The sequence below is a fragment of the Chroicocephalus ridibundus genome, chromosome 9, assembly GCF_963924245.1.
Source record: "Chroicocephalus ridibundus chromosome 9, bChrRid1.1, whole genome shotgun sequence".
Taxonomy (NCBI): Eukaryota; Metazoa; Chordata; class Aves; order Charadriiformes; family Laridae; genus Chroicocephalus; species Chroicocephalus ridibundus.
The window spans coordinates 30,572,042-30,588,072 of NC_086292.1; the positions used below are offsets into that span (position 1 = coordinate 30,572,042).

Here is a 16,031-nt window from a genome sequence, read left to right on the forward strand (position 1 = left end):
TGTGTACTACAGATTTTGCTAATCTGATGACCCAAGTATGTAGGCTGAGGACCTGCCTTGGGCACTTTGCAATTCTGTTATGAAGTTGTACCCTGGGGAGAATATTACAATTTACATAAAGCAAGGCAAGGAATCCCTGCAGCTCAAGGATAATTTGTCTTCCTGTTTACTAATCCAGCTCTCTGATTTGGCCACCTAATCCCAAAGAAATCCCCTTCCTCCATTCTGGTAGTTCAATGGTAAACTTCTGACCACAGGAACATTTATGAATTATCGACTCAAAAATTAATTGTACTGAGCTGTTTTGCTTTCTCTCTTGGCTCTTACTTTGCAGGCTGACTCTTCAACATCTTTTTTCCTGCTCTAAGAATATCTGCCTGATTATTAAAAGTGATTTTGAGCATCCCTCCAGTGAATGTTCTGGGTTCATCTTTAAGCTCTTCAGCACAGCATCACTTAAGTTGCTGTACAGGCAATAAAGGTAACCCTAAGCATCCCTTCACGAAGTTATTTATCACTCTGTGAGATATTGGATATAAAACTTTCATGATCCATTCTATCCCACTGTATCTTTCCTGATTCTTATTATATTTAATGCTTCCATGTAATGTAAAAAATTGCACAAAAAATGATTATGTGAAGATCTTTGTTAAAAGTCTTTTCTATGATTTCCTCTGATCTTTCTTTTTACTGGACAATTCTGTAAGTCCCCATTATCTCTTCGTATTCTTAGGTTCTCCACTGGGAATCAAGTATACACATGGAAATAAGTTCCACTGTAAGCAGCTGAAATAATTGCGTTTTATTAATTGTGTCATTATCTGTGTTTATATGTCTTTCCCATTAATCTTTTTGTCTCTACAACAGTACTCCAAATTCTTCTGCTTACCCTCTTCAGCATTCCAAGCAAGCTCCATAGCAGTTCTCTAGCCAGTCTGGATCTACACGAATGCTGACAAGCCAACGATTATGTGCACATGGATTGCCCAGTTTGTTTCTACAGTTAAGTAGTTCCTGCTTTTCTATTCATAAGGGGTCTAATTTGACTCTTTCTCCTCTACATAGCTACCAACTTGCCTGGATATCTTTACAAGTCAGATCACAGATGTGTAACTAGAAATCAATGCTGCCATTCACTCGGTTGTATAATTGTCGCTTTTTCATAGTGAAGAGTTCTTGATGCAGTGCAACAAAAAATAAAAACAATGCATTTAATGTTGTTGTATATTCAACTGGTTTTATATGAGGCAGTTAACTGAGGTTAAATTAGGTCTTTCCTACTGAATCAGAAACTGCTTCCCCACTTATTCACGGTTTGTATCTTTTTTCCATTTTAAGAGGGTAACACAAATGGCAAATGTGAAACGGGAAAGGAGCACCATCTAGTGTTTAAAGAATAATACTGGAGAATGAAAGGTACATGAAACATTGCCCATCAGTTAAAATGTATAGACCATGTAATTCTTTGGCTGACTTGTTTACATATAAGGAAAGAATTTCTTCTGGGAATGTAATGATACGATGTTCTTTGTGGATGCTGAGGCGACTGAGAGGCAGGGGAATGTAGAATGACATGTCAGACTGCATCAGAAACAGTAATTTGGAGAAAATTTTTTGCCTGTTTGTCTCCGTTGGGGGAAAAAAAAAGCTTAGCTTTTGGTTCCTGACCTCCAAAGAATTTAAATAATAGTAGGCCAAAACCATTCACTCATCCTCATTCACAATAATGTAGTGCAATACTGTATGCAAGTACGATACATAATCAGGCTCTAGCAGAGTGACAATATTTATCCTGGCAGCGACAGTCACAGATAACATTCTGCAAGAACCTGCAAAATATTTGTTAAAATGGAATAAAAGTAACTGTTTAGTATATCTCAGCATGCAGGTTTGGACTGACGCTGTGTGGGAGGGGGCTTGAGGGAGACAGCTGTCTGTAGTTCCATTGTTCTGGGAAACAAAACCCAGTAGATGTTTAGTGTGAGCTCTGAAAAATTCTGGATTTCGTCTCTAACTGAATCCCTGTATCTCTGAAGATACCAGACAAGAGATGGAGTCATTTTTGCTTTCTGTTTTGTGAAAGGAAGCAGTAGGGTACGCACTCAGCCAATCTAATTTTAGAGCTCGGATCTCACTTGAACCAAAAGCACGGTACAGATGTGCTGCTTGGAATTTATTGGTGTTTCCTGCAATTCTGTAAACATGACAGTCTGAGCCTGGCATATACACCAACTGTACTCCCTCTGCCTCCACATCTAATTATAGACTCTCCTTTTCTTGCATAATTACCTTTTTTTTAGAGTAAGATGTGAGCTTATTCAAGCACTGCAAATGCTTATATTCATTATAAGATAAAACCATTACAATTGTAGTGAGTTAGACCACACTCTCCTTTTTCAGAGTAAATACAGTTTTATTTTTTATGCGTAGTAGCAGGCCTTGTTCAGCCCAAAGTGCTATTACTAAATTATTTGTTAATTTTTAGGAGAGAAAAACACGCCAGAAAAAAAGGGAATTTCAAATATTTTCATGTTTGACAAGCTTTGTGGTTCTTTTGGGAGTATAACCGCTGTTTCGCTCTATATAAAATGTACTTGACTGTTGCACCATGAGGTTAGGAGTTACACGCACACCAAAAGCTTCATTGGCCCTCGCCTCTGGGCAGGAGGGAAATCTCATCTTGAGAGGCTATTTGTATTTGTTTTCTAGGCATTTGTTAGCAACAGAATGTCGCCTACATTATCTGTGCATTCTGGACATGAAAACGTGAAAGGAAGAAGCAGGTAAAGGGAAGAGCATTGTTTTCATTTATATTCACCACAGCAACTTAGAAATAATAAGTTGTTATTTACTAGTCCACATCTGGATCTGTTTGTGAAAAAAGGGGCATACGTGAAATAAGGAACTTATTTCCCAAGAAGGGGAACTTTCTGTTTACACGCATCAGCTGTGAAATTAGGGGATTCTCCTGCTTTGAGTGTTGTAAGGAAGCTGAACAGAAAATTAAAAAAGAGAAGTACTGACAGCAAAAGTTTTGAGGATTTAGGAATTGAATCTGTGATTTGCTGTGAGATGTAATTATTGATAGCCAGGAGGAGTCACGGGTGCTGAGCACGCAAAGAACAAGGCCATGCTTCACTAAATTGATGAGATAGATAGTGTAACAGATCGGAGATAAGTGCTGGGGCACTTTAACTTGTCTACATGACTGAGATAAGGAACTGGCAGCTGCTAAAGAGAATTGGTGTTTTCCCTGTGTAACTCATGTTCTGGCAACATGACACTTGCCAGGAAAGGGTACGGATGCTACCAGAAGACCAAGAATACGTTGGATTTGGGGAAGAAGATACTAAGCAGTATATATGGAAGAAACACTATTGGCCTGTTGTTTAAGCAGGATCAATCCTTCTTAATTTCCACATTTACTAACAAAGCCTCAACTTTTGACATGTCAGAATCACTTATTCTAGTCTGGAAAAAGAAAAAAAAGACAGAAAAAACAACCCCCTAGCCTGGGTTTGCAGCATTTAATCTTTCAGTGGATCACACTTCACGTCATGTGAGTTGACTGGGCAGATAACTTCCACGTGGGCCTCAGTTTCTATAACAAATTGCTCAAGTTTGTCTGCTAACAGAATACTGGCTATTTCCTCACTTGACACATTTCTTATCAGTAGGTGACATTCGGAGGGGAGGACTCAAAGAATTCCGCAATCCCTTATGTCAACATCAAAGTGGAACCGCAGCAGACAACCACACTGAAAGTTCAGGTGCTTTATATCCTTTACACCCTTTAGCATAGAATGGAAATGTTGTCTGGCAGGTGAGACAGTTACTTTTTACTGAGAAATCAATCAAGGCATTTAAAAATGAGTACAGAGTAAGAAGATCTGGGGAATTTAGGATTTCTGGATAACTTGAACTTCCAAATTGCCAGAATTCAGTCAGACAAACGTAGTTCATAACTAGCATAATCTTAATGAAAAAATAATTGCAAACAGCAGCTCCAGCCATTGCAACAACTATTTTGACAGCAAACCTTTTGTGCTGTATTTGAGAATGAAAAGCTGAATGTCATTGAAGTGAAATTGTCTCCTCCCATTTTTGGATGATTATGCCACATCACATTGTTTTCCCTATTTGTACCCAGAGCGTTAGCTGTGTTTCATGGATATGGGCACATACTGTGTTCCAAAAACAAGGAGAAATTATGTGGAATTGTGTGTACTTCCCTGTGGCAGCTTGACCTCTTCACAGTGAAGTTCTCTTCACTGACAGAATATTATTGACACTAGAAGTTCAAAACGTGCTAGACATTTCAGTGAAACACAGATAGTTTGGCCTGTAGCCGTTTGCAAGTCCAAATCCTGCAAGCTACAGCTTTTTACCCATTGCTGCCTGCACGTTCTCTATTTTTTCCCCATAAATAATACGATTTGGGAGTGATTTTTAAACCCCTGCCCACAGGCAGAGCAGCGAGGGTCTGGTGCGGTGGGATGTTGCGAAGGCGTCGTGCGACCCGTGCCCTCGGCGGGTCTCTGGCCGGTGGGCTGGAAGAGCCCGGAGAGCCCTGTTTCCCAGCCCAGCAGCGGCCGCTGCCGTGCCGGCTTCCCGGAGCGGGCCCCTGCGGAGGCCGAGGCCCCGCTCAGGGTCCCGTCCCGGCGGGGCCGTGCCCGGCAGCCAGGGCGGGGCTGCCCTGGGCCTCCGCCTGGGGGGAGCGGCGGGGCGGGCCGGGCCGGGCCGCGCCGCGGCGGCCGCACTACAAGTCCCGTGAGGCGGCGCGGCACGGGTCGGGCCCGCTCCCTACGCGGCGGTGCCGGGCGCGGCGAGGCGAGGCGAGGCGGGGCGCTGTCGCGTCCGCGGCGGGGCCAGGCGCGGCGATGCCGGCGGCGGGCTCGGAGGGGGAGGAGGGCCCGGCGGCGGCCGGCGGGGAGGGCGCGGGGCCCGGCTGCGGCCCGGCGGGGGAGCAGGCCGGCCCCGGCACCCCCAAGCTCTGCGGGTACCTGCAGAAGCTGTCGGGCAAGGGGCCACTGCGCGGGTTCCGCAGCCGCTGGTTCGTCTTCGACCCCCGCCGCTGCTACCTCTACTACTTCAAGGGGCCGCAGGAGGCGCTGCCCCTCGGGCACCTCGACATCGCCTCCGCCTGCTTCAGCTACCACCAGCCCGAGGCCGCCGCCGCCGCGGGGGACGAGGCGGCCGCCTTCGAAGTGCACAGTCCCAACGGCGCCGTCGCCGTGCTGAAGGTAGGCCCGGGGGCGGCCGCGCCCGGCCACTCTCCCCCGTCCCGTCCCCTCAGCGCCGGGGTGCGGCCGTGCCAGGCGCGGCGGGGCTGTTCTGAGGAAGAAAAGTAACATTTCGCAAAGGCGGAGTTGGTCAGCAGTACAGGCTTTCCCTGGCCTTAGTTTCTTTTTTTTCTTCCTTTATGATTTTGTTTTTGAAGTGCTTTTCTGAAGGGGAAGACGACGCCTCCGGTGCTGTCGGGGCAGGGTGGGCTGGCTGGCGCGGCCCGGCGGGTTCCGGGGAAACGTCTGGGTGGAAAAAAAACTTCCAAGGAAATCTGGTGGGTTGTGGGTTTGGGAGCCGCGAGGGAGTGGTTGGTTATCGCTTTGGGGGTGTTTATTTTGAAAAGATGATGCAGGGCAGAAGTCTTCATCTGGGCTGCTTTGGGAGGAAGGAAGAGGAGGAGGGAGAATAGTTTCCTGATAGTAGGAGAGGCTCTTATCGCTTTGTCTTTGCACGAACTCAGGCTTTCCTAGGACAAGAGGTAAATGTTAGGATTGTTTTACGTGTCTTTCCTTTATTGCCATGCCTGGGGAAAGGAAAAAAAAAACCAACCAACCAAGGAAACCACTTCCACTCAATAAAGAAGAAATACATTTTCCTGAGTATCCGTTATTTTTAATTGCTATTAAGGCATACACTTCCCGCAAGGAATGTTCATGTGCTCTGAGTGTGAGTTTTCACGTGAACGGCGTTCTCTTATAGCAAGATCCTTAATATTAGAGTATAAATCATCCATAAAGTTATTAAACAGCAAAACTTCCTATTGAATATTGGAGAAGATCTGTACCCTTAACAGTGGAGATTTGAGCAATGATAATAAATTCTGAGATTGTAGAACATGATTGTACAAAGCTCTTCAATATTCTGTTTTGATAAATGCAAATGTTTCTGAAAATAATTAATCATTAACATACTTTGCTAAAGAATAAGCAAGTTATTTAATGGGAAAACTAACACGATAATGATTTTAACTATATTTGGTTGAGGAAAAGCAGTGTAATCAGCAGTTTTGCACGTAGTCATGTGTAAAAACTACCTTTTTCTTTGCACAGACGTAACCAAAGTTTTTATTGCTTTCCATGAATCTGCCTTTATAGCCTGGGTGTTTATGTTATGAAAGTTAAGACTGCAGACTTGGTGTGAGCTTTGATTTTTTTTTTTTTTTTTTTTGATAGTTTGAAGGTTTTAGTTTGTTTCTTTTTAATTAGTATCTAGTGATTTTTGTGTGAAAATCTCCAGGAAAATACATAATGCACATTTTGTTTTGATGATTCTTTTTGAACAGGAGGGCCTTTGTTGAGAAACATGTCATTTATGCTTAGGATTATAGTGGGAAATAGTATATGCCACCTGTGTAATAGGTAACTAGTCTGTCAAACAGCACTCGAGCAACAGTCTCCGATGTCTTCTGCAGTCAAGAAGATACAAATCATACTCGACACCAATGCACAAGCATAAAGAACAGGGTTTTCTTTTTCATGTTTTTCTTGGTATCTTTTGGTCTGTGGTGTTACTGCTCTGCCCATACTTCTTGTGTTCATTTTTTCCCCTGTACTCTCTAGGAAAGAACCTCCATGGACTGGAGCTCTCTTCATGTTTCCCTTATGGGGGTTGAGAAAAGGTGCCAGTTAAGGAAGACGAGGTCATTTCTATACTTAGCAGAAAAAATAATTTTGTATCTTCTACCTCTTGTATTGTTATGATGCTTGCCTTAAAGCGGCCAAGTGATTGTCCATAAAAATGCTGTTATGTTATAGGTGTTGATATATTAAATAAGGAATTGATGAAAATCTTGAGGGATATTGCAAGGACCAACTAGCCTTTTGTGGCTGTGTGATTCACCAAGGGATGAGGCTCTCGCAGCTGGAATTAATGTTCTACCCAACATGATAGGTCTTTAAGACGTTTGAAAACATCTTTCAGATAAATTAGGTAGAAATACAAATAAGAATGCATTCAAGATGTTAAATTACAAAAAAAAAAAGGCAATAAAGCAACCCACTAAAAAACCCCCACACTGACTTATCCAGCCCCTGTGATTTAGTCTATCAAGAAAATATTACACACAGAGCACGAGGAATAAAGTCAAGTCAAACGTAGTCTTCACTGTCTAACTCACATGCCTTATTTTCCTCAATTTGCTGCTTGTTCAGAATTTCCAGATCTCGTGACCTGGTTTTTCCCATTCAGTATTATAAGCTGAGAAGAGCAATAAGAAATAAGCAACTGGAATTCCAGATTGAAATGATCGTGCTGCTGAGGAATGCATTATTTCTTCATAATGCCTCAGTTTTTTGTTAATGTAATGATTTCATCATCTGGATTGCTCAGTCTTTGTCATTTAATGGGAGCTGAGGACGGTATGATATAATTGGGGTTTGGTTCTCACAATTTCAGGAAAAAATATACTGTAGCCTTTGCAGCAAATAAAGTAAATTGTTCATAATTTAGAAATGTAGATAACCAACCTGACACTTGCGTGATTGTAGCTTTTCCATATATTTTCAACAGTTAAAGTACATTAGAAGAAGCTGAGTGCATGTAAAACACTTTTCCATTTAAAATACGTAACAGCTACCATCACTTTAGGTAAAGAAACAGAGAAAATTGTGTACTTTATGAATTACGGGTAGATTACATTTGAGAATATTTTCATGGAAAGGACCTGATCGCGCGAATACTTGCTGTAACACAGAATGCTGCTAATACAGTCAAGTGAGTATTTGCCTGTGTTTGCACAGTGAGGTCTGTCGTTAAGGGAGAAAAGAATTAGCATTGTGAATATATATAAATGAACAAAGGGTCATTTCTGATTTGTTTTTGAAGCAGTGTCTTGTAGTGACACAGTTCACTTGCTTTTGGAACAAAGGGACACTGGCCAGTGATGATAGACTGTGTGTCTACTCATTATGTGCAGATAACTTCTTTGTGAACAGTGGGGAAATGGGAGGGGAGGGGAACAGAAATGGCGCAGGCTTCTTAAAGGAAAAAAAACTTACCTGGGTTATTGGCCAAGTAGTCAGCATTCCAGACACTGCAGATTTTGAAGCCCAGATCCTCGAAAGTATCGGATACCAAACTTGCTGAAATCGGAATTATTTAGGAGCTTTTACTTAAATTTGTCCGTAATCTTTAAGGATGTGGCAGTGATTAATAATGGGGTGCTCGAGCTTAAATAGTGTTGTTTTAGAACCTAACACCATTAGGGCCTAACTCATCTTAGAAGGTAATCTAACAAATCACCTTCCCTCAGCAGGGAAGGTGATTTGTTTTCGGAGATAATCTTTTTTTTTTTTTTTTTTTTTTTTTTTTTTTTTAACTTTGCTGGTTAGTGGTTACAATGCTTTAAGTAAAAATTGGGCTGTCCTCCAGAAAAAGCCCTCTGACTCATAAATTTGCTGTTTGAGCATAGCAGGATTAGTGAATCTTAAGAAATGCAAACTTTCTGGTGATGTTCCCTTTTACAAAAATGCTTGAGGGAGAGTTTGTGTTCAGAAAAGGATTGTGGAAAGAATTTTCATGAGTTTCCTTAAAATGGCAGGTCTGCTCGTTGCATTTCTTTGGATTCTTCCTGAAAGGGTTTAATATTGGAGTATGTGTTCCACCAGTGGGTCCAGGTAGAGAATGCTGCTGGGTAGTTGCGTTCCCCAAAATTGTTCTGTTTGTGTCTTGTGTGTGTCGGAAGAAGGCAGTTCCTGCAGCATCCTCAGTGGCAGAATATAGGGGAATGGTTTTAAGCAAATAATAATAATTTTCCATCATTTCTGTTGAAAAATACATGGGACTATGTCTCTTCGCTGTGTCTTTTGTTGCTACTGTTGCCTGTAAGTTTACAATAGTAATTCCGTGCCTCGCACCAGTTCAGGCGACATTTATGGTGGTTTTTCTTCTCACAGAAATGCCTCCATTAAAATGTGACTAGCTAAGGTTCTTTATTACTGCAGTGCCACACAATAGTTTAGTACAAATAAGGATTTTTTGTCAGTTGTGATCGATGCTACGCATAGCTAAATGTTCTCTCTCATGGTGGGCAGTAGCTGAATATGCAGAGAAGCCATGAGAAGTGGGGCGAGCATGGAAGTGTTCCTTTCTCTGACAGGTAAAGTGAATTAAAAAAAATTTGCAAATTTGTAATTTAGGAGTAGGGGAAGAGGGAGACTTAAAATATTCTATGTGTGGTTTGTTTTTGTTTTTTTTTTAAAAAAGTCCATATCAAACAACAAGCTTCAAAGATTAATTTTGTTTAAACAAAACTCATTTTAAGAGAGATTCTCAGGATACTCTTTTACTTGTAAAGTAGATAATTAAGATGCCTATATAAACTCAGCAAAAACTGCTCAAAGGGTGTGGAAAACTCCATAAGAGAAGGAAAATCATGTATGGGAAGGAAAGAAGGCAAAGTAACAGGCAGGGTGCAGCAGCAGGGTTACTGAGTTTTTCTTGGGAAAACTATTTAAAAAGGGGAGTGAGAAACTTTTGCTGCTTTGCCGTCCTGCTTTACACTGTGAAGGAGCATAACTGCAAACAGACCCAATGTGTAACAATGATGTCACTTCTGAACTGAGGATGCGTATGTGCTGCTCAGCAGAGAACACGTGCAATAGGGAATTAAAAAGCAATAACAAGGAGCATCTTGAATAAAACCAATTAATGTTTTTCTAAAGACTGTTGGGTAGAGGTTAATGGGACAAATGGTGAAAAAGGCTCATTAAGTTGAGTGGGCAACTCTGGTATGGGCAGAAGTTAATTGTAGGTACAACTTAAATTGACTCCAGGTGAATTGCCTCATTAGCTATGTTGTGGTAGCAGAGAGAAACACGCAAGTACTGCATCCTGTGGTTGTGGAAGCTGTAAATTCTTGGTGGTTTTCTGCTGGAGCACAGTAAAATATTGCTTTACGAGGCCCGTCTGCAAGTCTGACTAAAGGGAATATAGGCTCCTCAAATTTATCAGAAATGAAGACTTGCCACTGGATAAAACTCCAAAGGAAATACTTTTGTGCTCGAAATGGAAGGGGAGATATTTAGTCTTTGCAAAAAGTGACTGGAATCTGTAGACTTAAAGCCTGCTGCTGTGTCATCCCAAGACTGGCAGCGATGGCTATGTGGATTGGTGTTTCCCAGCATCCAGTTCTTTGATGCTTTGTCATAGACACTTCTAAACTATTATTTTCCCATGTCCTTTTTTTATGAGGGAAATGTTTTCCTCCAGTTTCCTGTGAGCAAGCAACAATAAATATATGAAACTAATTTCCATTTCAGATAAGAAATATCTTGCTTAGATATCTTTCTTGCCAACTGAGAAGAGTGAACCTGCAGTGTCCTCTTGTATCGCTATTTGGTTTATTTTGCTACTTGATTTGATTTACGAATGCTTACTTGATTTATGTATCTTATATCTTCTCATGTGTGTGATGTACTGAGAGGAACCGGAGCAGCAGCTCCAGGAGTGTCTGTTTTCTGATGAACTTCCTTGCACGGTGCTTCAGAGCCATTTGCTGTAGGGTGTTGTGGATTTTAAAGCTCATACGGGTACAAAAAGCCAAATCGTAAAACAAAAATCTATCTCTACAGTTGCTAAACACTAAGATGGCAGATTGCTGAGACAGAGAGAGCACCCTGGGGAAGCATCATTCTTGTTTGCTGGAGTGCTTATGCTCTGCCTTGTAATTACCTGCTTTCAGGGTCATAATATGATGGTAAATGGATCTTCAGTTTCACTAGACCAAAAGCGTTCTCATACCAAAAATGAAGACAAAGCTGTGCCATTTATGTGCTATATGCAGCACTTAGTGTGCTTCCTTTGCAGGGAAATCTATGTTGTTTGTCATCTGTCATTCTTTTGCAGCTGTGCCCTGCACAGGTACCCTCTGCAGTTGTGATAAACAGGAAGCTATTTGAAATTTAGTTGTTTAAAGAGTAAACACAGTCATTTGCGCAAGTAATGAGGGTTTTTCATTGATAATGCCACCAAGCACGCTTTGGGAGAAGGTAGGAGTAAGACTGGCTAACTCTGTGTGCTTACAAGCTGAAGGACTTGGGTGAGTGTCTCTTCACAAGTGTTCACTTGTTGTTCCTGACCATACCCTGCTACTAGTGTCAGGTGCTGGTTCCAGACTGCCTGCGGACAAGGGATGTTGGAATAAAAATGAGTTTTCCAAGTGAGCACCTGCAGCGCCAGTTACCATCACTTAGTCTCTTGTTGATATTTGTAGGTTGTCATTTGACATGCTTTGAGATGACTCTTACAGCTCTGATTTTACTGAAGCTTGAAGATGCATTTGAATTCTTGCTCACTTATTACCTATTCACGTTAATGACTGTAGGTTTGTAGATTAAATATTCACGTTGTGGGTTTTTTTCTGATTTAAGTATGACGTTTTGGTAGAAGTTAGTTAGCTCATGGGATCGTCAAGTAATACAGCATGTAGATTTAGTCATTAAAGTAGGAGGCATTACAATGCATTATTAATTTGTAGGTTTCTCCTGGTAATAAAGCAAGTTAAAAAAAGAAAATGGGAATCTTCCTGAGTGTGTATGGGACTTTTTTTTTCATAATACAGATTTGTAGTTCTATAAATAATGCTTTGTGTGTAAAATATAAAATGCTGCTGCTGTGTTTTCTAACGTTTGAGTGTAAAAGTGAAGAAAAAAATGGCATGTGACTACTTCTAGCAGAAGATGGATTTGTCATGAAAGTCAGGGATGCGTATGCGTGCACAAGGTGCACCTAGTACATTAGTCATTGTTTCTTTTAAATCATGTTGAGTTTAGGTGATGATACCTTGCTGGTCTGCTCATTATCTGTGTTAGGTTTATTATTGCACTTGGAACTACTGTATTGAGATACCAAAGTCATGCAGTGATCTCACCAGCACTCTGGTTTTTTGTGTCGTAGGCTGCAACTCGTCAGGATATGACGTACTGGCTTCAGGAGCTTCAGCAGAAGAGGTGGGAATATTGTAACAACCTTGATGCAGCAAAAAGGGACAGCCGAACTTCCCCTACACCGAGTGACTTTTCCAAAGGTCTTGTTGCCAAAGACAACCCTGGTACGTTGAAAATTTGAGTGAAAAGAGAACACGTTACTATTCAGGCTCAGTTAATCAGTACAAGGCATAGACTGGCGTAGAGAACAGTTACGAAATTTTTTGACACAACTTGTTATCAAGTAACTCTATGTAAACTTCTAATATGTTGATGACCCTAAAATTATTTAACATAAATAATTTTAATAATAATTTATTAAAATTAAAAATTAATTATTTAACACATAATTTTATGTGTGGCTTCATATCTCTTATGAAACTTGTTGATTTCTTCAAAAATAGATTTTTAGAACTGGAAGTAAAATGGAGTAGTCCTATGACTAGGTTTCATTAAGTGTCAAAGTACAGTTTAAGTTAGATAAGTTGTCTTTTAGTGGTTGTAATATCTTAAAAGCTTAATGTGTTAAGTATCCCAAGAGGTAAACTCCATTTTTTAATGGGAACAGGTATATTTTGCATTCTGAATAACCATACTTTGTTCCTGAAAAAGTATGGTGTCGTGGAACTATCTGACTGTGATAAAAAATTTTCTGCCTTTTAAAACTACAAGACAGTTTGCACTGATGCTACATAAGTGAGATTCAGTCGCTGTAATACCTTTAGCCAAGCAAAATGTAATTCTAGATTAGTGTCAGAGTTATAAAAATGTATCAGTGTATTGTGCAAAGTTATTCTGCATTTTTGGCTACATTGCTCAGGCACTTCTGAATTGTTTTATTCCTGAATCATTACATAAATGGATTCCTTGCTGATTTCTGTTATTCATAAATAAGACAGAATAAAATCGTGTTCTATGCCAAGTTAGACATGTTAGTAAAGCTCTTGTGGGTTTAAACAGTCTCGAGGTCAGACGTGTTTCATCAACAGATTTTGTATTTTGTTGATTTCCAATTTGCTCATCCTGTAAAACTGAAATGTTGAGCTGTCTTCTTCCCCGCCCGTCTCTCCCCTCCCCCAGTTCAGATCCCATGCTGCAGTATTGTCCTCTAACCCAGTTTACTGGTTTCATTTGAGAGCAGTCTGCTTGCGGCTGCTTGCTCAACCACAGCTGGCTTGAGAGCATGTGTTTTTTGTAGGGGCTCAGCTTGATGTTCCAGCTACACCAATCCCACAGCTAGTCACTGTTTAAAGGAATGCCCGGCTCTCTGCCTTCATCCAGCACTGGTGCTCGTCTCGTGCTTCCTTATGCTAGCACAGGGAGTGCAACTAGCAGGAAACGTCTTTTTCTCCGGGTTAGTTTTTGGCCAGTGTAGTTTCCTGAAGTGGTTTACTGTAGGGACAGATGAGTGCCAGGATTAGGCCAAGGGAATTGTTGGGAATGCAGAGTGGGATGGCTTGAGACCACCTTTCTGGCAGCAGACAGTCTGGATAGCAGCTTGTCAAATCATATGCTGCAAGGACGCATCTATTGGTGTGCAAAGATCTAACAGCTTGCAGGTGTTAGAAAGGGTAAGAGGCTTTTACTTTTTGTAACCTTTGCCTTTCTACCGTCAGCCTCTCGTTCTCTGCTCTGTAGTCTCCCTTTTTGCCCTCTGTGGTGTTTGTCTGACCCTGTGCGGAGTTGGTTGAGTTCAAAAGTTAGCCAAAAAGGAAGATTTTTTTTTTTCCCCTGCTAGATTAATGAGTGGACTATATTTACTATGCAATCAGGTGACTTCCAGAGCTGATGGAAGGGAGGGGACAAAAGGCTAGATACGGGAAGGCAGAGTACAGGAGTAGGCAGGACTGCCTTCTTTTGGCAGCAGACTGTTGTATCAGATCAACTGTAATATGTAACTTGGCCCCAAATCTCTGTTCTTTCTTGTTTATGCTCCTTCCCTCAAAGCTTAGGTACAATGTGAAATAACCTGCTGTCACTGCAGTCTGTGGATGTGCTGTTTCCTCACTCTTGTTTTGCATCAGATCTAGCAGTCATCATCATTCAGTCACTTCAGATCACTGATCACCTTTCTTGTAACTTGTTGGTGCTTTTCTGGATCAGCAAGCTGAACCAATTTGTGTGTTTTTTTTATTTATTTTTTTAAATTATTATTATTAAATCCAGTGCAAGGATTGTCAAGATGAAATGCATGGGCCATGTAGAGCCATTGCTTTCAGGGACAGCCTGCAGTGAAACTGCATTATGTATAATTTGAAACTGCATCTAGAATATGTAATTTTTGAGGACAAATCACAATGATGACTTTATCATCAACTGGAGAGTTTAAGTAGGGATTTATTCTGCAGAAAGGGCAAAGAGCCTGAATGATTGATGATTGTTTCTTCTTTTTAAAGAAGTTTAAACTCAAATTCCAAAGGTTTCGTATAGAATTGGGGGATTCCTTTAGGCTCTGATTCCATGTTGATGACTAAGATATGGGTCTTGTGTGTTTGTTTTTAAAAAAAGTCAAATGTTCATTTGATGATATGCTTTATGCTGGAGCATAGAAATTGTTTTGTTTTGCTAGTGCTTGAGTACACATGCTATCAGTCCAGAAACAAATTTGCTCACTGTAGCCTGGCCTGTTTTGTCCTGTTGTCCTTCTCCCCCCCAGTTTAGAAATCAGCACTAACTGGAATATAGGTAAAGCTAAGGTACTGCTTTGTGGAGCAGGCTTGACAAATTTTTAAGAATTTTGAAGGTAGTGAAAAATACCTGAAAATATTTTTCAAAGTGGGCTATGGGAAAACTAATGTTACAAAAATGATTCTGTAGGATTTGTCATGGAGACCATGGAAGTCAAATAAATGATTTGGATATGGGATTCTTCATAGGATATGGGATTCTTTTCTTCTTGGAGTTGATTGAATGTTAACGTAGTTTTTATAATTTCAGTTCTTAGTTATGCTATTCCTTAACTCTTAATTTACATTAATAAAAAATGGTATGTTATCTATTTATAAGATTGTTGTGTTTTGAAGTAAGTTTAAAAACAAGATGATTCTTTTTCATGGTGATTGCATTAGCAGCCTCATTACGTTTTTGTGCTGTACCTGCTGTGTAGTCCGTATCTGTAAGCAATCAGCTGGCTGGTGTAAGCGGGGGATCATGTACGATGAGCAACCTCAGGAAGTCAGAGAAGATTCAGCCAGGCTCATTAGCGTGTGTGTTAGAGGAGATGGATTTATTAGAAATTCAGCTCTTGAGCAATTCATGTACCTGGGCCATGCTATAAAGAGTTTTTATACTCCTATCAAGTAATACAGGTAGAGGATGAAACAAGCTGCAAGTATGAAAGCAGAATGTTAGTATTCCCGCCTGGTTTTGGGTGCCTGTAAATTTTTGGTGTAGTGTTATGTTTTTTGTTTGGGGGGTGGGGGGGCTAGGTTGGTTGTTCTGTGTTTTTTTTGGTTTTTTTTTTCGTTTGTTTGGTTTTTTGTTTTTTTTTTTTTTAATTGAACCCTATTATATTATCAGACAGTGAATATGATCAAAAGTTAGTTTTATCTAGCTTATCTTGCTGAATTTTGTTCATCTCAAACAGACAAGGTGTCCAAAAGAATGTAGAATTTAGTTTGGCTGGTAAAGCACTGAAGAAGTTTTGGTCAGCACTGTTCATAAAATTAAGTGAAGGCAGTGTAATTTGTACCTATATTTGAAACGGGACACGGTATACTTCCATTTCAGATATCGTTTTTCAAGGGTTTGAGAGATTTGTGGTCTCAGTGATCTCTTATATTCGATATTCTTTATCACAAAATGTTCCGTCTTTCTACTTCT

General features: G+C 40.7%; 1 protein-coding gene across 2 annotated transcripts in view; it reads left to right on the forward strand.

Annotated features, from left to right (window-relative positions):
• Nucleotides 1-4,845: 4,845 nt before the first annotated feature.
• TBC1D2B (TBC1 domain family member 2B) overlaps nt 4,846-16,031 on the forward strand; it is a 34,982-nt gene continuing 23,796 nt past the window's right edge. For both annotated transcript variants that reach the window (XM_063346571.1, XM_063346572.1), the window contains exons 1-2: nt 4,846-5,243; nt 12,181-12,334. In XM_063346571.1, the coding sequence (XP_063202641.1) occupies nt 4,881-5,243; nt 12,181-12,334 (517 nt within the window). In that variant the 5' untranslated portion in view covers nt 4,846-4,880. The remainder of the gene's footprint in view (nt 5,244-12,180; nt 12,335-16,031) is intronic.